The 21,802-nt window shown below is 39.6% G+C and overlaps 1 protein-coding gene across 2 annotated transcripts in view; it reads left to right on the top strand.

Moving 5' to 3' along the window:
- SLIT2 (slit guidance ligand 2) overlaps nt 1-21,802 on the top strand; it is a 343,459-nt gene that overhangs the window by 15,192 nt on the left and 306,465 nt on the right. For both annotated transcript variants that reach the window (XM_079795128.1, XM_079795127.1), the window contains exon 4: nt 3,803-3,874. In XM_079795128.1, coding sequence (XP_079651254.1) covers nt 3,803-3,874 — 72 coding nt within the window. The remainder of the gene's footprint in view (nt 1-3,802; nt 3,875-21,802) is intronic.

Below are 21,802 nucleotides of genomic sequence, written 5' to 3'. Positions count from 1 at the left end.
TTCTATTTTGTACGGTATTACCTTGTCTTGTAAGCATGGTTGGTTTAGACATATTAAGATCATTCATAATACATTTCATGGAATGATGATAAATGATTTGAATTCAGAGAAAATAAATGTATTTTTCATTTTGTCTCTCAACTGTAGCTATTTTAAACAGATACTTAAGATAGGGCTGAACACAGAGCCAGTTTCTTTTTAAAATAAAACTTGATGGTTTATTTTCAGGTGGTTCCTTCATTGATATTTAAGACATGGGCTATATAAGGTATGTTTTTCCCAAGGAAAGATTGGTGAGAAGGAAACTTTCAGCATTCTATTATTTTGAGTCGTTACTTAGGAATGCTTAGACTGTGTCTCTTTGAGAGGAGTGATGCAGAGTGCAGGTTCTGGACTTGCCTCACCTGAATTCAAGTTCCAGGTCTGCTTTCTGTGCTCTGTGTGCCTCCCTCAGAACAGCAGTAACAAGAGCACCTACTTACGGGGCTGTCCTGAAGAATGCATGAAATCATTCATGTAAACCTCTCAGAACTGTGACCATCACATAGTAAGCTCATGTGATGTGTTAGGTATTAAGAACCACTGGAAATGTGAAAACAAAAATTAAGAAGAAGACACTGCACCCCATCTGAAATATCTACTTTCTCACAATATCTGAAACAGTACTGATGTAGGCCCATCAATAAAAAATCTAATAGCAGCTATCACTGCATGATATATCTGAATTTTTAAAAACATTGAATTCCTGCCTGGCCAGTGTAGCTCAGTGGTTGAGCATGGACCTATGAACTAGGAGGTCAGGGTTCTAGTCCTGGTCAGGGCACATGCCCGGGTTGCAGGCTCAATCTCCAGTAGGGGGCGTGCAGGAGGCAGCTGATCAATGATTCTCTCTTGTAATTGATGTTCCTATCTCTCTCTCTCCCCGTATCCCGTCCTCTCTGAAACATATATATATATATATATAAACATTGAATTCCTTCCAGTTTGTAGATGGTATTAAGAATGGCAGAGGGGAGGGAGGTGGATGGGAGGGAAAGGAGGTAATTGCTCCATAGGGCACATGAAAGCAGGTGTGGCGGTGGGTAGGTCCGTTGGAAAGCATGTAAAACTCAGGGCATGTACCTCAGGGAGCAGGCCAGAGGAAAGTTGGCCAAATTTGAAATACATATGCCAGGGCTTTGCTGGATTCTATCACAATGCAAAAAGAGCAGTCTGTTCTCATTCCTAAGAACCTACTGAGTGTCAGGGAAGAAGGGAGAGAATACAAAGATGCCATCTTTATACTTGAAGAGCCACAGACTAGTGGGAGTGAGTACCTGTGATGCAGCATGACTGACTTACTTATCAAATGCTGTGGGGTCGTAGGGTTGCAGCAAAGGAAGGAGCTAGCTACTGGAGGAAGCAGGGCAGTTTCACAGAGGATGTCAGAAAGTGCCGTTTGGAGAACAGGGAAGGCCGTCCATACAGAGCGTAGCCACTGCAGGGACAGGGCTTGAAGGAGTGGGCTTAGAGTGGCTGGAGAATCATTGATGAGGTTCGTTAGTCCGATGGTTTGGTTCAGGTGATGAGAGCCCATCTCTGTCCTTTAGAAATCAGGGCCGGCTCTTGAACAATGGGCATCTTTCCAAGACTGGTTGCCTCCCTAGAAAAATCCTCATTACTACTCTTGTGAATATTTGTAACTCACTTTAAAAAAATAACAAGTCATGCCCTAACTGGTTTGGCTCAGTGGATATAGTGTCGGCCTGCGGACTCAAGGGTCCCAGGTTCGATTCCAATCAAGGGCATGTACCTTGGTTGCAGGCACATCCCCAGTAGGGAGTGTGCAGGAGGCAGCTGATCGATGTTTCTCTCTCATCGATGTTTCTAACTCTCTATCGCTCTCCCTTCCTCTCTGTAAAAAAAAAAAAAAAATCAATAAAATATATTTTAAAAAAAGTCATAAGTAAATAATATTTTATGACAATCTTGTAGTAGTAGACTCTGAGAGCATTCCTTCCTCAGAATCAGGCGCAGCAAATAAAAATAAATAGAAGCTTTTGTTGCACTTTAGCATTAACCTTGTTATGTGCTTTATTCATAACAACCAGTGGAAGTGGGGAATAAATGTATCCTTTCAGCACTAATCTCACTATTTCCCCCTGTTGATCTTGGCATGTTTTTTATGAGTATGTATTTTATTAAGTGCTGAGAGTGTTTCCGGAGATGACCAACTTCTCCACAATATGAGTCACTAACGAAAGCTGTGGTTGCCATCGCAGCCTCATGGCAGTGGAGAGCTGGAGGAAGTTCCAAACTCCACCCGGCCCACCTTCTCACCTCGTGCAGGAGTTCATGTCACTGCACCCTTCGCAGGGGAAAAAAAGAAATCGGGAAGCCTCTGAATGAATGTGGGACATGAAGTTGGGCGTCTTAAAGGCAGATCATCCCATTTCTTAATATCTGGGATTCCTAGGATGGTCTTTCCCATGATCTACTTTCTTAAGAGTTATAATCCTTTGGCCATGTCTGCCCTCTGGAGACCAAACGTGTAATTCTGCTTACACCACGGGTGACCATTTAAGTATGTCACCATCTATTGATATGCCTTCCTTTGCTGTCGTCCCCTGAACATTTATCTTTAAGACTTACGAAATACCTCCAATTTCTTCACTGTGACATTAGTTTTTGGAACTTCTTACCCATTTCTAGTGGTATATAGCAGCCTGTATGTCATTTAAGTGTGAACTTTGCGCCAGCTTTTCATCATTTTATTCAAATTTGGGAAAAGCAAAGTGATACAAATTCATTTTTATTGAAATGTTAAATTGTACACCTGACATGAATGAGGTTGGGGTATTCACCCATCTAGGTCAGAATTGGCCCACTCTTTAGCGAGAGTGTATGATTTAAAAAAAAAAAAAAAACTTGGTTACATAGCATTGAGACTTAAATTAGAGTTGCAATCTAATTCTTTTCTAAAACATTTAAATCATTAAAATATTAGCTAACCATTTAAAAAAACACAATTTAAGCATTTGGGACACCAATTAGTAATACATCAGTATCAAATTCAGTCAAGGGTCAAGTCCAGGTTTGCACTTTTTGGTTTTCCTCTGACTTTGCCTATCACACTGACACTTCCGCTCACATTTCTTCCTGCAACTAAGTCAGGGGTGAGGACCATCTGGCCCACCAGCCATAGAGGACCCTGCAATGTCCTTTGGTTTTGGCTCTGTCAAGGCTTTAGGGGTGAGTTCATTAAATATTTGACCCAATACAGCAGGCTAATTTTTAACTTGATAAGTTTGTATGGCCTGCGAATGGTGTCATAAATATCCAATGGCCCTTGGCAGAAAAAAGGTTCCCCACCCCTGAACTAAATGAAAAGCTCACGAAATTGAAAGTTTCATCTCCCCACAGTGCTTTGGCTGCTAACATAGGCCTTTTGGGACAGAATATAAATTATTTTAGGGTGCCACTTACTGTGACATTTCTGCTGAAGGTTGAACGCTCTCCTTACCTAGCCACCAGAGTCTGAGCCAAATCCTTTCTCATTGTGTATATTCCGGTTGACTGATACTGCACGGGATGTAGTGTAGCCCCAGTAATCATGATCTGAGTCAGCATAATGGAAAATTGCCTTAAAGACTCATATAACAATAGGTGTAACCAACTTTTGATTTGCAATGCTTGGATTCTCTTGAATGTCATGTCTTTCTCTCCTGCAAAACAGGATGAGGCATGACACTCCCAAATCAGAGTCTCCTTGTTGGGTATTTTCTGTGTAACATACGCTTTTTTTCTTTTTCTTCCTCACAAGGCGTTTAAACAGAAATCACCTTCAGCTGTTTCCTGAGCTGCTGTTTCTTGGGACTTCGAAGCTCTACAGGCTGTAAGTAGACGGAAGTGGTTGCCGTTGCTTTGGGTAGTACCTTGTGTTTTATGAAATGTCCTTCGGATTTGTTTCCATGTGCTTTCTTGTAATGTGTTCATCACCAGGTTCATGGATTAAGAGCTTGCCTTCGTTTTCAATGGAAATTTAAGGTTGGTTTCCCAGTGATTCCAGTGGTTTTGTTTGCTTAGCGTTGACTTGTTTATGGATGTGTTATTGTGATTGCATCGTTCTGGTTTGCTCATGTGATGCTGGGGAGGAGATTTGCCTAACTTCTCTTTGGACACTTGATTCAGTTCTGAAGGGAAAAATGCCACCACACTTCCTCTTCGGGGGAAGTTGGCCTCATTTCCTTATCAAGGTGGGGTTCTGAATGTTAGCTTTTTAAACATTGTTTCTCTAGCTATTAGTCTGGAAATGTTATGATAAGATATTTAAAAAGGACTGAACATTTCTTCCTATATGATCCTTTTAAGGCCAGAATTCCAAACTTCACAATCTGAATGACTAAGGGTTTCATATCAAGTACGTCATTGAAGTACTTGGGAAGGGGTGTAATGTGCGTTTTAGGCAGGATCAGTTTTTCCTCCCTGAAATGCTTGTTCGCTGACCTAATATGGAATAGTGAAAACACACTTTTGAAAGCTTTTACAATTAGATTTTCAGCCATGGGAGTGATTTCGTGCAGATGGGCAATAAGCTACGGTGTTGGGAAAATACATCGCCACGATTACTGATGTTCACGGATGTTGTGGAAAAACTGTTGGGCTGTATAGAGTACACTGCTCAGGATGGCCCCCACCTGGGTGGTGGGAAGTCTCCTTTGGTTGTGGGTGTAGGGAAAGTGAGCAGATTGCTCTCTTCTGAACTTGATTCTGTGGCCATGGCCAAGGCTCCGCAGCCTACAAATTCAGGATTGTTGTCAATTCCAGAAGAGGGAAGACTGTCCTTCCACAGCCCTGCCCCCATGGGAGCCAGGATCTCTGTGGGGACCTCCTGCTACCTCAGCTCACTATAGAGAGAACCTCCCCAGCCGCTAAGGTGTGGCCAGCTGACAACACACCTTATCTTCCTCTAGAGTCTGCCTTTCCTGATACTGTACCTGCAAGGAGAGCCCATCACCTAGCAGTAGTTCTTGGTTTTGTGTTCCCTGCTGGTTAATTGGCTCTCTTTAAGTAAATTAAAAATAAAATAAAAATCAAAGAAAGAAACCCAGAGACTGCCTTTTTAAACAATAATTCTCTCTGGACTAGTTTTACCCAGGAAATAGGATGTAAGCTTAAAGATTATATGTATGTATATAAATTGATCCTTATACTAAATAATAAAAGCCTAATATGCAAATTGTCCCCTCGGGCGGTCGTTCAACCATAGTTCGACTGGGAGACCAGGAGTTCGACCGCTCGCTATGACGTGTGCTGACCACCAGGGGGCGGCGTGGAATATGGTGGGCGTTGGCCAGGAGAGAGCATGCTGCCCTCCTGGCTTCTGTGTTATGCTCCTGAGCAGCCCAGAGGCTCCCAGCATCTGGCCATGCTCACTGCATCTCTGCAGGGGGACTTGGGCGCCGTGACTCAGACAGAAGGGGGCGCATGGGGACCCCAGGGCCCAGGTGCTACCCAGGGCCCAGAGGTCAGCTGGGACCTGCTCTTCCATGCCAGACCAATATGAGTCACTGACTGCCCTCTGGAGACCAAATGTGCCATGCTTCGATCGCAGGCCAGGCCTAGGGACTGCACCTGTGCATGAATTTCATGCACTGGGCCTCTAGTCTTAAAATGCTTGTGCTTACTTTCTAAGAAGGATCATAGAAATGGGTTTAAGAGTATTCTTTCTGCTTTGATGTTGCATGGTTGAGGGGACTTGGAAGCATTGGGTTCAAGGCTAGTATACAGTGAGCACTGTTAAACTACCAGTTTGCTAATAGTGTGCTTCTAGAAACAATTCACATTGTTTAGGAAAGTGTCCATTTCCTAAGAAGCTGTGAAAATAGAATTTAAACAGAATGACTGTCATTTAAGGTTTAAGTTATGAAGCTAAAGAAGTGAAGAAACTTAACACTATCTCTGAGAAACAAAAAAGTTTGATTTTTTTAGAAGTACTTGGGTTAATTTTTTTTAAGAGTCTTCATTCCAGGTGGTATAAGCCAGTTCAGAGTCCTCTACCAGCAGACCATATTCGGTTATCACTTTTTTTCTTTTCTTGTTGTTGTTGTTTTGTTTTGTTTTTAAATTTACACTATCCCATAGTACAATATCATAGAGGATTTTCTTTTATGGTTTGTTATAATTTTGTAACTTAAGCTGCTCTATGAATGACGGAGACTTCAAACCTTAAAGAAGCGAATTAAAGAAAGAGAACCCGTAAAACTATAAGGCAAGAATTTTCAGTTATTTAAAAGCGTTTTAAAAATGGGAAATGGTTAGCCAGGCAATGAGTCAGAGCTGTGATGTTCCTGTATAGCTCCAAGTTCTCCCCTGGGGAGTGAGGGAAAGTGAAGTTCTGTTTTTTAGGTGGGACTGGTTGCAAGTGGGACTTGACTGCTTTGATATTCCTGAAGTTAGCCCTGGATGGCTCAATGTTTACAATCCCTTGGGGGTTGACACCTGACACAGACCCTGCATACACTTAGAAACTCGGAGGTGTCATGTTTTTCAGCATCTTCACATCAGGAATCTTCTTTTGAGCTGAGGTGCTGTTATCTCACTTGGATTCCATTTAGTGGGTTGTTAGCAGCCAGTGATCTTTCTCTTGAGAGGATCACTCACAAGCTACATGAGGCCAGTTGTTTATGATGGGGACCACTGGTTAAATGAAACAGCCACCATGAAGAATTGTTAATAAATAAAGGAACAAAAGCTTGGGTAGCAGACTGCCTGGTTAGTGTAATTTCCAAGAGGAAGGGCGGAAGTTCTCCTTTCCTTCAGGTGATACAGGTGCCTCCTAGCTCACCCTAAACAAATGTTCTAACACGTGGGAAAATGGGCACACATCTGCATACAAAGCTCCTTGAAAATGCTCATTTAAAAATGAAGCTTCCCTTCACAGCCAGAAAGCAAAGGGTGTAGGATTTTTGACAAATAACAGGGAAAATATTTGGGGACAGGGCAAGTATTTGACTGGTTATTGCATGTGCATATTAATCAATCCATAGTTTCCCTGTTATGTAATGTAATAAAGGCATACACAACTAGAATTCACAAAAGAAACACACTTAGAATTTATTTTCTCGTTATGAATTGTTGCAGAATGCTAATTAACACCTCCCTTTTTCCAAACCTACTGTATCTTTAACCCTTATTTAGTACAATTTTACAGGATAAATAAGCAATGGAAATGTTTACAGGCTTACTATATTGTTCATACACTGATGTTTGATTTTTATCATTGTTTGCTTAGAGTAAAGCTAGTCTGATGTACTGGAAATGACAAAGATGGGCAAAAATAGGCAAATAATAATAAATAATGCAATAATTAATTAATAAATAAGAATGCAAGGATAAACCCTGTTTCTCATACAACTGTAAGCCTACTTCTCCCCACCCCTGAGTGTGTACGTATTCGTTGCACTTTTGTAACGAATAATCACCATTTGACTCTTGGTTGAACATGAGATGCCAGGTGAAGAGCACACAAACTCGCCTTTGGACTCTCAGTGCAATCTGAAGGGAAGAGAGGGCGCACTGTGTATGAATTATGATTCGACACGGTTGGTTGCTGCTAGCGGCCAAATATGCTTTTCCTTTGCTGTCTGCTCCAATTTCTCTTTGGACGGGTTGAAAGAGCACTACATGTTCAGGTCAAGATGTTTGCTCAGAAATAGTAGTACAGTTGCAGCTGTGTTTGTTGGAGCAAGAGACTAGTTTAAATAGCATTACCATTTATCCAGTCCATTAACAGAACTCTGTAAAATAATACCAACTCTGCATAAACTACAGGACAGTGTAATAAAATTACAAGCACTTGTTGACAGATGGAAAGTGTAAGTGGAGGGGAAGTAGAGGGCCTTGGGTTGGAGGTTAAAAGAGACAGTACATAGTTTTCTTCAGGTATGTAGATACTCCATCGTCTCCTTGGTTCCTCCTCCAAAACTGAAGTTGTGTTTTTGTTATCAATGTAAGGAGTGGAGAAAATTATTTTTAGAGCAATCTGGAGCTGGTTAACGGACAGATTTCAGTGGCTTTTGAAATGGTCAATTACGATCGATTGAAATGTGTGAGTAGCAATTAATTATACATATGAGTAGCATATACCAATCTTCCTGAGAAATGTCACCTTAAAGGTGACTTACCAGGGAGTGAGTCACACTTTTCAACTTGAGTTTACAACTACTAAGCTGGGTTTATTAGAGAGGGATTTCACTGGCAGCCCTGCGGTGGAGTATTTGGTTATAAATATTTGCTTTGTGGTTTTCAGTTTATTTCTTTCAGTGTTATTATATTTACCCAGGCTTCGAACATAAGCTTAAGGATCCAACGCATGTAGCAAAAACTCATTTTTCACTTGTATCTACCAAAACAAAACAAAATTAACAAAAATAAATACATAGATCCCATGATTCATTTTCTTTACTTCTTTGAATTAAAGTTGTGTGTGTGTGTGTTTTATCGCTGGTACACAAGTGGCTGCTTCACAAGGGAGCTTCAGAGCCACGAAATTATCTAACATTATAGATAGTAATTTTAAATCTAAGGACTTCTTTTATGCCCCAGTGACTAGTTACCTGAGACAGATATATTTTGGCTGCTTACTTTGATTGGTCAGTTCCATTTATTTGCTATCATATAGGACCTCAGATTCTCAAAGTTGTTTTTGGTAATAATAATTGGGACTTTTTTAAAAGGGAAACATAACCTTTTGTTTTATGACGTTAGAAATGAATTTGCAAAGCATAACAAATACGCAGTTAAGCAGTCTTTATTTCCCTTTTGCTTAGTCCCATAGAAAGAGCCTTAGTTTTTGCTTTTTAATATTGATAAGAGTAACACATGTTCGTGTTAAAAAGGCTTAGACAATTCAGAAAAATAGAAAAGAGGAAGTAGAAATGATTCCTTATTTCACCACCCAGCTATAACCACTAGTATACTTGTCAATTATTAACTTAGTTTTCTTTTTCCATGCAATGCATATAAATGCTGGTATACATGTGTTATGAAAACATTTTGTTTTATATCCCCAAGGTCTAGTATAAGGCTTGGCCTTTAGAAGGCTCTCAGTGTTTGATGTATTGAATTCAATCTCTGTGGGCTCAGGGTTTGTAACTTGCATGAGCAAATAGTAACACTGGGAAGGCATTATGAATAATGGAGAACCAAATTCAATTTAAAGGATAACTTGGCTAATTAAATGTTTAGTCGCCTTAAGTTTCCAAAACCGTAGGAGGGTTTTGGTAGACACAGCCAAATCAAAATGACCTATTTTTCACCTAAGCAAAACAGATACCCTAATTTAATATAATACTATACTTATATAAAAGGAGCCTTCCACTTCTCTGATGTCAGCGTAGTCTCATAAGAGTCTTATATATCTAAGGATAAAAGCAGAATGCTACCGCGGCGACCAAGTACAAATTCCCCTCGAATTAATTTCTGCCAGCTCTGATGAAAGCGTGGGTGCCCGGAGGTGTCAGGTGCCACAGCTTCCTGCGGCATTGTGCTCTTGGCCTGCGTGGCCCCAGCCACCATAAATCCCACAGCGATTATGCAGGAATTGCAGGTTGCAGTTGCTACGGTTACCGTTGTCCGGCCAGATCGACATCATTACTCATCTAGTGAGCTGCTGTGGTAGCTGCAGCCACTTGCTATTGCAGGGGCTGCCCAAGAGCTCATGGATGGAGGAGAAAAGTTCCTCAGAGGTGGCGTGCCTGGGTGACCCTCAGAGGTGACGTGCCTGTGCCACCCTCCCGTGCAAGGAGCTGCTACCTGCATTGTTAGCTAAGGGGAACAGATGGACTCTTTAACTTTAAAAACAAAGAGCCAGTAAGAGAGATAAAACTTACAAAGGGTTAACTGTCAGTGAATAAAAAACCAAGGCCCTTATTATTAAGTAACTTATTAATCAGTATTTGGGCCCAAGGGACTCTGTTCTTGCCACTTAAAAAAAAATAGAGATATATGAGGAGGGTTTAATTTAAGGAGATTACATAACCAAAGATTTGTTTATAAGAAGGTGGACAAAGACTTGATATGGGGGTATCTGCACACACATCACAGTGGCCATTCCCACTTGCTATGAAAAAAAAAAAAAGTGGGGAGGGGGCCGGCCATTGAATAGGACTTACTTTTGATTTTGTTTTTAGACAACATGTAATCCTAGGATTTAGAAGTTATGCGTCCCATGGAGATTAAGATTGTATTTGAGATTTTGGCCAGGCCTCATGTTGATAGTTTTTACTTCAAAGCAGTCTCCATTAGAAGACGTGGTGCTGGAGAAAGTCACAACTTTGCAGCTTTCTGCTCCTGCCCACCACAGAGTCGTCTATGGGCATGAAATCCACAGCATCGTTCAAGGCCCGGGAAAGTCAAGTGCAAGGGTCTCTCCTACTCCCCTGTACTTATCTAAAGGGCTGCTTTCCCAAACGCAAAATTGTTTCTATCTCCACCAACAAATACCCGTGGCATACTAACTTCAATCTGGAGAACACAGTGATGCATGCTGGGGAGGAAAAGTAGCATCATGTTCAGCCCCACGTAATATGTGGTGTCTGGGGGCCTCAGCCACGGCTAACATGTGACCTGTGATACGTACATGGAAGCGTAGAGAGTTCATCTCCGGGAGTGACTGTGGTTCCTGAAACATGGATTGAAGTATGTGGTTTTCACATCAAAAAAGATGCCAATGGAGTCACATCATCAGGGAGTATTTTAAAATGTGACTGTAAGTCATAAAATTGCCATTGTCATCTCAAGAATATAGTTCGGTGACTGACTTTACATAAATATTAATTTTAGGAAGAGGTGTCCACAGCATTTTAGTTCTATTTACATGATGTTTTAAGCACTGAGATCAGTTACTTGATAGTGTGAGCGAGCGCGGTGGTGTAAAGTGCTGGTGATTCAGGCCTCCTCAGCTATTAGTGGCTCTGCTGTCTTGGGAAATAAGTTGACTCCTGTGGTGTCAAGTTCCCTTATCTGTAAAATGTGAAGGATCCTATTTACCTCCTGAGGATATTCCAAGTGATAATTTAGATTCTGTATTCAAAAGAACATTGTCAACTTTCAAGTATGATAGGAATTGCATTTGTATTATTAGCATCCTCTCATTGCAAGCTAAAGTAAAAGTAATAGTCACACAGATGTCCTTGCAACTTGCCCACAGTCAGCAAATCACCCCTTTCTTGCATTTATTCTCAGCGTAATAACATATGCATAAGCATAGACAATTTTTTTACTACTATAAATTAACATAAAATGTGCATTTGTACCATTTTATTTCTCCTTATTTGGCCACATGAGGTATATGAAGGCCAGACTGTTCTTAATAAGATCTCTTACCCTCTCACAGCTGATGATTCATATAGTTTTGAAATTCCTATATAAAATGAAACGGGGAAGGCAACAGAGACTGTGACTCAGAAACTTCTTATGTTAGTCACGTATTTAGGTTGTTGCTTTAATGATCTGTTTTCCTGAATAACACAATGCAGGAAAAATACGAATTAGGATATCTGACTAAACTATTCTCAAAGTTAAGAAGATTTACACATGTTGCTCAAGAACATTTTTATCACTAATTAAAATTTCAATTTTTGAAATTACGTAAGATAATTTATCAATGTAGCTTGTAGCATGAAAATAGGATTTGATCTGTGGAACATTCTGTGATCTTTAATAAACGTCACGTGACTTAAAAGTTCATTTTTTAGATTAAACTTTATGTCTAAATGCAGTGCAAATTGCAGACCTTTTAATGCTTTGGAATGAAACAACATGAGATTATGAAATAGGTTTGAGCCAGAAGTTAGTTTCGTTTTGTTTTGTTTTTTAACCTAATTCTTTTAATAAGTACATGAGCTTCGCAGTCAGATAAAGGTGGTGTTTGTCCTCTTCCTTACCTTTGCCCATAACCAAGTTAATGGCAATCACTGAATTTTTTTATAGGGGATATCTGATAAATTGTGATATAAGAAACTTTAGGCAGCAGTTTTTAAAAAAGCACAAAAACAATCCTAAATTCTACAGAAGGAAGCAAAGAAAAGTAAAAAGTCCTGTGGATAGCAACCCCCGGGGTCTAGAGTCCGACATGGCTGTGTGAAATGTTATTAAGAGAATATCTATGCCTCCCCTAAGTGAGTGTTTACAGCTAAGTATGGCAACTGGATTCAGTATTTTAAAAAAAGGAAAGAAAAGAGACATAAATAAGTCTGGAAACAGAATGGGAAAAAGATAGCTTTGCCCCGTCATGATAGGTTCCTTCTCCTAGTGAGAGATGAAAGCGTGAAGCATGTGAATAGCTGAGAACCGCAGAGAAAGGTCGATTGCTTCCCCTCCAACAGTTCCAATTGATTGAAAAAAGCCTAATTTAAAGTTCTGTTTGTTCTGTGTCTTAAACCATCAGGATTCTCTTTTAGGACCGGGGAGGAATGCTCGGGCGGAAAAAGAATCCGAGGATAAAAAGTCATTGCAAGCCGACAATTGTTCCTAATCCTCACAAAATGCTGGAGAAATTAAATTTATTCTTTATTGCTCCAAGTGTTACCTAGGTCACTGGGCGATGGGAAAATTGGACTGGAAGTCGAGTAGGCGCAAGCTTTGTTTTGTGTCTACATGCTTAACCTTAGACACGACAAGGCATCTTAGAGTGTTGTGGGAACTTGGTTCAGAGCATTAACACCAAGACTTTTATTACCCCGGATTTTAATAGGCTGTGCTGTCAGGAGATGAAAATGTTGTGTTTACATTTCGGTGTTAAATGATCATTTAATTAACACCTGAGGGGGGGAAACTTGTGAAATTCTTAGTGGCTTTTATTGTTGGTTTCCTGGGAGGTTTTAATATCCAAGTTTCATTGAGATTTTTTTTTTCTAAGTAGAGATACAAAAGACATTATGAACTTCTTAAGGAAGACAAACAGTTTAACCTTGACCCTTTTTTTTCTAAAATATTAATTTAAGTTACATTTAAAATTTGGTTTACGTACTTTTAAAGTTTTTAACTAACATAGTAAAAATAAGTCTTAATTGAACACTTTATTTTTATGTAAACATTTAATATTTAAATATTATTTGATTGACATTCTAAACTTTCTACTGTAAAACATTTGAAATTGACAGTTTACCTTAAGCTTAGTACATTTATATACTAATTATAAATATTTTACATTTTTTAACTACCGTTATAGTTATAGTGTTTAAAGAATCAGGCTTAAAGTAGGTAATCATAGGCAAGGAAATATTGTGGGGGGGAAAAGGGTACATTACTATATTTTCATGATGATTTAGTTAGAGCCAGTTACTATCATATGATGAAAGAGGTTTATATATAGACAATAGGGAGAATGATGCCATTAATATAAGAATTCAAATTCACTTCATCAATTACTAAAAGATTAGATGTTATTAAATATCTTAATTTATTCTTGATCTTTATTAAAACAATGACCTAAAAAGAAAAGGTCTTGAGGCCAATTGTTAACATTTGGAAAATAGAATATGAGCTCTCAAAGGCAGCCGCCCACTCTGAACAATTGGTGACACTTTATTTCTCTAAAAGTATTAGAATTTATATCTGTTATTCCTCCTGTTTCATATGGATATGCCACTTCCTACTGAATATATGAAACTTTAAAAAATACAGTATTTACTGGAGACATGCTGTTAAAGTAAAATCTTCCTTAATTTTTCCAGAAATGAGCATGCCATTACAGTGTAGTTTTTCTAAGTACGCTATTTTTATTCATATTGAAACTAAAAAAGGGTATGCTTTTTTTAAAAGTTTAAATTCAGATGCCTCGGGATAAAACCTCTCTTTCTGTGTTATTCATGGTAAAAGAGTGCAGGGAGGATTGAATGTTATTACAATCTCTTAATAGAAAGCCCTGCTTTGAACCAAGAATTAGACTCTCATTTAGAAAATACTGCTGAGCATTACATAGGCACGTCGTACAGTGTTATATGCTCTCCTAACTTCTATCAAGTTTCAGCTTTATTCTAAAACTTCCCTCATTTTTGTTTTGACCCACATTCATCATTTTCTTCCCAAAGCTGCTTCTCTACTCACGTTCTAATAACAAAAGCCCCCATGTGGGAACATTGCTTTAAACTTTATCTGTGTTACATAGGATCTACACTTTGATTTTGAGGTAGTTGCAAGATACAAAATGCTTGGAAGTTTAAAAGTATGAACTAGAAATAGAATAAGAGAGGAAAAAAAAAACCTGATTATTTCACCTACTAGATACCCAGTATATTCTAAATAATATTGTTCATTATGGCAACCAATATTCCAAACCTACCGTGTGTATGTATGTGTGTGTGTGTGTGTGTGTGTGTGTGTGTGTGTGTGTGTGTTTGGAAGGTGGAGATACTAAGAGCTAGAGAAACATAAATACTTTGTGAACATTAAAAATGCTTAGAAAATAAACATTGAGGGAAATTATAGGAAATTTCATTTAACATAAGATAAATGCTTTGCTTTTACACTAAGAAAGCCAGTGATGTCTACTTATACTAAGAAAGTCAGTGTTGACATTTTATACACTGATAATTTGGAATCTATAGAAGTTAAAGAGAGAGATTCCAGGATTTATTTTAGATAAAATCTTCTGGTTTGTTTCTTAAAAAATAGGAATGGCTGTTCTAAATACAAATAATATACTTAACAAATATATTTGATAGTTATTCTATTAAAATCATTACATATAATGAGGTTGAGAGATAGGATATCTATTCTACACTGTAGAGATTAGGAAGTTAAAATTAACTTCCCTTCTGCATGAAACTCTTTTTGCCTGACTTTCAGGACATTAGACTCTAATTCTACAGGCAGTCTTTAATCTAATCATTGCTATGGCAGCACGCATGCTTTGTCCCAGGCAAGCCGATTTTTCTAATACCGCTTGGAAATTTCAACTCATTTCAGGACCCCTTCCTTGCTTCCAATTTATAGTAGCTTGCCCTCTTCATATAACCTTACCTCTAAAGACACTGTTCCAAAAGGCTTCAATTTCCTCCAAACAGTCATCCATCATAATGCGGTGATTGTGAGTACTGACTTGTCTCACTCTGCCAAGGCTTGAATCTCTGAATGTGTAACCACGAGCATGTCACTCATTTTCCAGCCCCATGCCTCAGTTTCCCCTTGTGTAATACTAAGATGATGGTAGAATTTACCTGGTGGAAGTGTTGTGTGGATTAAATTATTCACTCAATGATTAAGGCTTAGTGAATATGATGCTTGACATATAGTAAGTGCTAAGTATTTTGTTGTTAATTTTTTTGTTTTTATAATTATGCCTTCTTCTGTTATGACCTGTCTCATATATTGTGCTATTAAGTATTATTCTGTGCTCATAACACATGCTAACTTTGCAAAGACCCCCTTTTCTAACCTTTGTCTTTGTTTTGCATACAAAGATCTAGCCTAGTGCAGGTTTGGTTAATAAATACTTGCTGGCTGAATGCTCGAAAAAGACAGTAGCAATAGTTTGGATTTGGAATGAAATACATTGTGGCGGGAAGGGAACAGTGGATCTGAAGTCAGAAGGAAGGCGTGCTAGTTATGTGCCTAGCTCTGCTGGTCTCTAGCTGCAGATTCCGAGCAAAGGTACTTGAACTCTTTTTAAGGACCAGTTTCTTTGCCAACGTATAGTAGCTGAGATAAGAGAGGAACCACGTCTGATGTGTTCAGCATCACACCACCCCAATTTAGCACAAGGCCTCCTGGTCTCTAGGGGATGCTCGAACAGAATTGAGAGAAGGAGAGGAAATCAAACATATCAAAACATGTTTTAGCTCTTTTTCAAAAATGTATAGGGCCCTCTTCACAGGACTTGAATGAATGATAATAGTGGCATTACTCATGGTAATAAACCAATAAAGAGATCATTAGATTGTGGATGAATGAATTTGAGGTTGTTCTCTCTCCTATTAGCATTTAGAAAATAAATATGCTTATATTTTGCGTGGCTCTGCTTTTAAATGTGAATTGTTTGAAGGTTTAGGTTTAAAAAAAAAGATTAAAGGAGATTTGATGGTTATGCATTATTAAGTGGTTATCCTGATACTTGATAATCCCTCCATATGAGGTAAGTGGTGTAAGATTGAAGTAGTTTCAATAATCACCTGCCTCTCAAACATCACTAATGATAGCATAAAGATATGACTCAAAACCCAAACAAGGCAAAGAAAGGGAGTTGGTTGAGGCAGGTTTTTAGGTTCATATTTGTGTGGTGGTCTTTTGATTGAAACAGGTTTGAGAGCAAGGTCGACCACGATTTTCCGTGATTCTCCCTAGTAAATGCATTGTGCGCCCGGGACAATTTAATTTCCCTGACCTTTTGAGGAAAATAGAATGTATAGAACCTGCATGCCCTGGAGACAACTGGAATCTGGAGTCTGTTTGTAAAGGACCAGCTCTCTCGCCTTCCCTGCCTCAGTGCGGGTTTTCTTTCCCCCTCTGTAAGGGGAATGAATTCCACACCTAATGAATAGTTTCAAGGAAAGTTGTTAATCAGGTACTCCAAGTGACCACCCTGGATTCTTCTTTCATTACACAGGGACGTGATGGAATGAGAAAGCAGCATAGTTACATTTGATAAAAGGAAATACCTTTTTCCTCTCCCCACCCACCATGTAATCCTCTGGAATTTAGTTGACGCAGTGAAATTACTGCAGCAAACAGCGTTTGAAAAAGCGACGTTGTGTGAATAACACTTGTAGCTACAATAGCTACATTAAAAATCACATCATCATATTTCAGGGCAAGCGTTTTCGCTGAAGGGGGTCTGGAAAGGTTTTTTGTTCTTTATTCTTGTCATTGTTACAGCAAAGCGTTGCACAAGGGGCAGGATGACTATTATCAACATTAGTTCTTATTCTTCTCTGAGTTATCGGTTATTATTCTGCTGCCCTGAGATGGGATGCTAGACCAAAATCAATTGAAGAACTTGAACTCAGTAGGACAGAGGGGCTAACAAGAAGCATGAATATAACAGAATGTTATGAAAATTGTCAAATGTAGTTCTTTAACCCTTTCCTGTTCAAAAAACCATACACTGATGTAAAGAGAGAAGAATGGTTTAATACAACAATGGAATCCAAATATTGCTTTATTTTTAAGTTATAAGTGGCCTGGTTTAACACAATGTAAAAGTACAGAGAAGCATATGTTGTAGAGGTTTAGTTATTTCCAAATAAATGCTATACCCATGTTATCAGTATGGTATCTATTGCAAGTTACTTTAGTTGTATTTTTATAAGATGATTCAAGTTTAGATTTATGAAAGTATAGCTCTTTTCCCCAATTCTGGCCATCTTACATTTATTGTATTTTAAAGCAGTGAGTCCCAGAGTGTGCTTTCTGATGATACAGGAGAAAGTGCTCTGTGGTCAGATGTGTCAGGAACTAATGGAAGTCATACCCCCGTGGTGACCGCCGGGCACACTGGTGCGTTGGTCTCCACAGCTCTGTGCCATAAAGAAAGCTATTTGACTGTATTAGCCTCCACTTTCTGTACTTCCCCACTTCGCTCATTAACCCAGGTGACAAGAACAGCCTGATAACTTTTCCTTAATTGTAATTGTGATTTGAAAACAAACAAACAAACAACAACACAAAAACTATTTTGGACATGGTAGGTCGAAGTTTAATGTTATTTTTGTGTACCAATGTGGTCAGATAAGTAACTTTTTATAGTCCATTAGCTTGAGAAATCTGTGGTTTTCTTTTTTTAGCCCGCCTTTGAAGGTAAACTTTGCATTTTTTGTTAATTTTAGGGAAAAAGAAATTTAGATCCTTCTGTAAGAATTTCAGTAACTTAGCACCAGTATTTGCTTAGATGTTTGTGTGTGTGTGTTTTATGTAAAATCATTTGTTACATGTATTCACACAAACATCTAAGCAAATGCTAGTGCTGAGTATGGAAACTTTTACAAAATGATCTAAATTTTTCTAGAACACACCCACACACACACACACACACACACACACACACACACAGCATCACTCAACTACTACTTTAACGACTGCGGAGATTTTGTCACTTCCCCCTCTCTCCCGGCCTTGCTGTGTAGTTGTAGCACCTGAGACCTGCGTTGTGCAGCATTCTTCAGCAACACGAGGAGGTGTGCATCCTCTCAGCGGGGTGCAAGCTTGCAGGCATCTTTCTCATTCCAGAGAGGGCGTTAAGCCACAAGTGTTTTATGTACAATTTATACATGGTTGATGGACTTTGAAATCAACATAGAGTTCCGTTTATTCAGTGTTATGTTTTTTTTAAAATCAAAATCTATCTCTCTAAGACTAAATGATACACACACACACACACACACACACACACACACACACTCAGATATGATATGATATGATATGATGGATTAGGTATAGGAATAAAAAGAAAAAAATAATTAATAATATGATAAATCTCCCAAGACAACTATTTTTCATGCATCTGACATGTAGGTGCTTCTCACCAGGATACTTACATTGATCATTACTGAAAAATACAGTCCCTCTCTTAACCCCCTCAGTGTGCTGCTTCAGCTGCCAATTCTTATTTATTTAAATATCAAGGGAAAAGATATCAAAGGAAACACCAGGTTATGGCTAAAACAAAACTACTTTGAAGCCTGATGGTAAATGGGTTTAATAGAAATAATTCACTTCAAATATATCCAGTATTTACAAACATTTATTTTTTGGATTTTATTAAAAGCATAACAACAACCCATTTTGTAATAGTTTAGGTGCCCTCTGCGTAAGGAAGCTGCTAATCCCAACCCTCTCTACTTCCCTGTTCTCTATTTCTTTTTCTTCCCCCCATCCCCACAAAAATATGTTTGTTTGTTTTTCTTTAGTTGGGTAAGGTTAGAAACATCCTTAATCCAGTTCCATATCTATACTAATAAAAGGGTAATATGCTAATTAGACCAGTTAGACCGGACATCTTCCAGTCATCTTGCCTTCCTTCTTGACAAAGCCATGGTGGTGGGGGCTGAGGCAGAGGCAGTTAGGGGTGATCAGGTCTGCAGGGGAGAGCAGTTGGGGGTGATCAGGTCGGCAGGGGAGGGCAGTTGGGGGCAATCAGGCTGGCAGGGGAGGGCAGCTGGGGGCGATCAGGCTGGGAGGGGAGGGCAGTTAGGTGGTGATCATGCAGGTAGGCAGAGGCGGTTAGGGACAATCAGGCAGGCAGGCAGGTGAGTGGTTAGGAGCCAGTGGTCCTGGATTGTGAGAGGGATGTCTGACTGCCAGCAGTCAGACATCCCCTGAGGGGTCCCAGATTGGAGAGGGTACAGGCCAAGCGGAGGGACAACCCCCCTCCTGTGCATGAATTTTGTGCACCAGACCTCTAGTTGGAGTATAAAAGGGGAAGGAATATTGTACATGTAGATTATCCTACAGAGGATACAGACAAGAATATGGGATTTTCTTTTTTCTTTGTGTTATTATTTTCCCCCGTCATCATTTATTCTCCCTCTACCCTCTTTTTCTCTTTAGGCTCATCATCATCTATCATATTGTATATTTTACTTATTTATTTGGTTGTCTGTCCCTCCAATTAAAATGCCAGTTTCCTGAAGGCAGAGAATAGTAGTAGGTACACAAGAAATATTGAGTGAATGAATATAGCTTTGCAGCAACATTGTCAGAATTAGAATCCTAGTTTCAAACCTTCCTAGTATGACTTGGAGCATGTTGCTTTTCCTCTCTGCCTCAGTATCTCCTTCTGTAAGATGGAGATCACTAGTGCATCAATGCCATAGACTCATAGAGAGGAGGGAAGATGTAATACATCTGCCACAGAGTTCAACTGATGTTAAATATTTTTTCATAAATCAAACAACTCTTCAGTTGCTTAAGAGAAAGGAACCAAACATCTACCATCATCTGATAAAGTCATTTGTTTATTTCTTTCTGGTTTGGGGCTGAGTACCATCCCTACACCCACCTCCTCACCACCCTCTAGTATCAGAATGGGGAGCCTAACTAGGCACAGACACATCGCAGGTCACTTATTTTTTCCCTTTTTCTTCATGCGTATTTCTTTCTTTCTTTTTTTAAAAATATATTTTTATTAATTTCAGAGAGGGAGGGGGTGGGAGAGAGAGATAGAAACATCAATGATGAGAAGGAATCATTGATCAGCTGCCTCTTGCACGCCCCACACTGGGGATCGAGCCTGCAACCTGGCATGTGCCCTGACCTGCACTCGAACTGTGACTTTCTGGTTCATAGGTTGATGCTCAACCACTGAGGCACGCAGGCCAGGCCTGAGTATTTCTGAGTTCACCTTTTCCATGTAGTTTTCTGTCTTCCCTGTTCTGCTTCTGGAAAGTCAAAATCCCACCTGACTTTGCTGTAAACTAGATGCTGCTTCATTTCCCCTTGACTTGGGCTGCTGCCATTCAGAGGGTGCCACCTCCCTGCCTGTGTGGCTGTGCAATACCAGACAATAGAACCTTCCAATGTGCAAATAGGCTTACTTTGGTTTTAGTATGTTTTTTATTTATTGAAGGGAGAGGGAGGGAGAGATAGAAACATCAATGATAAGAGAGAACCATTGATCACCTGCCTCCTGCACACCCCCTCCTGGGGATTGAGCCTGCAACCCAGGCATGTGCCCTTGACCGGAATTGAACCTTGTCCTCTGGGTTCATAGGTCAATGCTCAACCACTGAGCTATACAAGCCTGGTGGTTTACTGACTTTTTAACATGATTAATTCATACACAAGTAGCTGAGGAAATTAAAAGTATGCTACCTTGACTAAGTCTGGTATATTGTAGAAATTGTTTCATTTTGATATTATGATTGTTCGTTAAGAGAATCCCCTTACTAGGTGGTTCACTCCTTGAGGGCTTGGGCCTCGTCTTTCTATTCACCACAGAGCAGTGGTCACATAGAGCGGACACTCAAATACTCACAGGCTGACGGACAAGTGCAAGCAGGACAAAGGATCCATCGTCATCCTTCATGACAACTGGGCTACAAAAAGCATTTGAGGCTTGAACTTTTTAATATCGTTGCATTTGTTTCAGTTTAAAGGAAGCAGCAAACCTTAGCTTGTTTACAAAATCAATATATCTTCTATCAATATAAGATGCGCACTTATATATAAGTGGCTTTTTTTGTGCCAGTTACTTAGGGTGATATTGTCTCTTCTATTTGTGAAAGCCTGCAGAGAAGACTCTTTTAAAAATGATATCTTTTATAGTATGTATTGATTCCTTCTTAACATTTTTATACATTTGTCTGCGTGTGTGATTCTGTTTCATTTGCAAATAAAACAATAGTGCCTCAAAACTACGACAAAATTGAACTTGCTGCAGTCACAGGAAGTGACCGAGGCAGCTGGTTTTGTGTCATCACGCTGTGTCCATCCGTGGATTGCCAAGGCCCCGCTGACATCATTTTCTGTGCTTCCACGGTTCTTCGCCATTTTTATTAGGCTTCCCATTTGGTCACTATTAAATCCGGCAATTTATTCCTTTCCACCTAAATTGTCTTCCCTGTACCAAGGGTAAAGAGGAGCTCACAGCGCCTGCACCTAAAAGGCCATTATCTTAGCTGAGCAAATCCAGTCCCACAGAGACAGTGAGTCATCACAGCTCAGCTGGGATGCTGGGAAATGGGGAACAGTATTGAGGAGGGCAGGACAGTGGGAGTGAGTCAGTGATGCCTGGGTGGTGGGGATCGGCCAGCAGCAGCAAGGTTATCAACCCTCCGCCCACCCTGGCCTCACAGACCATCGGGCAGACAGACTGAAGTTTGCA

The sequence above is a fragment of the Cnephaeus nilssonii genome, assembly GCF_951640355.1.
Source record: "Cnephaeus nilssonii genome assembly, chromosome: 1".
Lineage (NCBI taxonomy): Eukaryota > Metazoa > Chordata > Mammalia > Chiroptera > Vespertilionidae > Cnephaeus > Cnephaeus nilssonii.
This window is presented reverse-complemented; position numbering and strand designations above follow the sequence as displayed.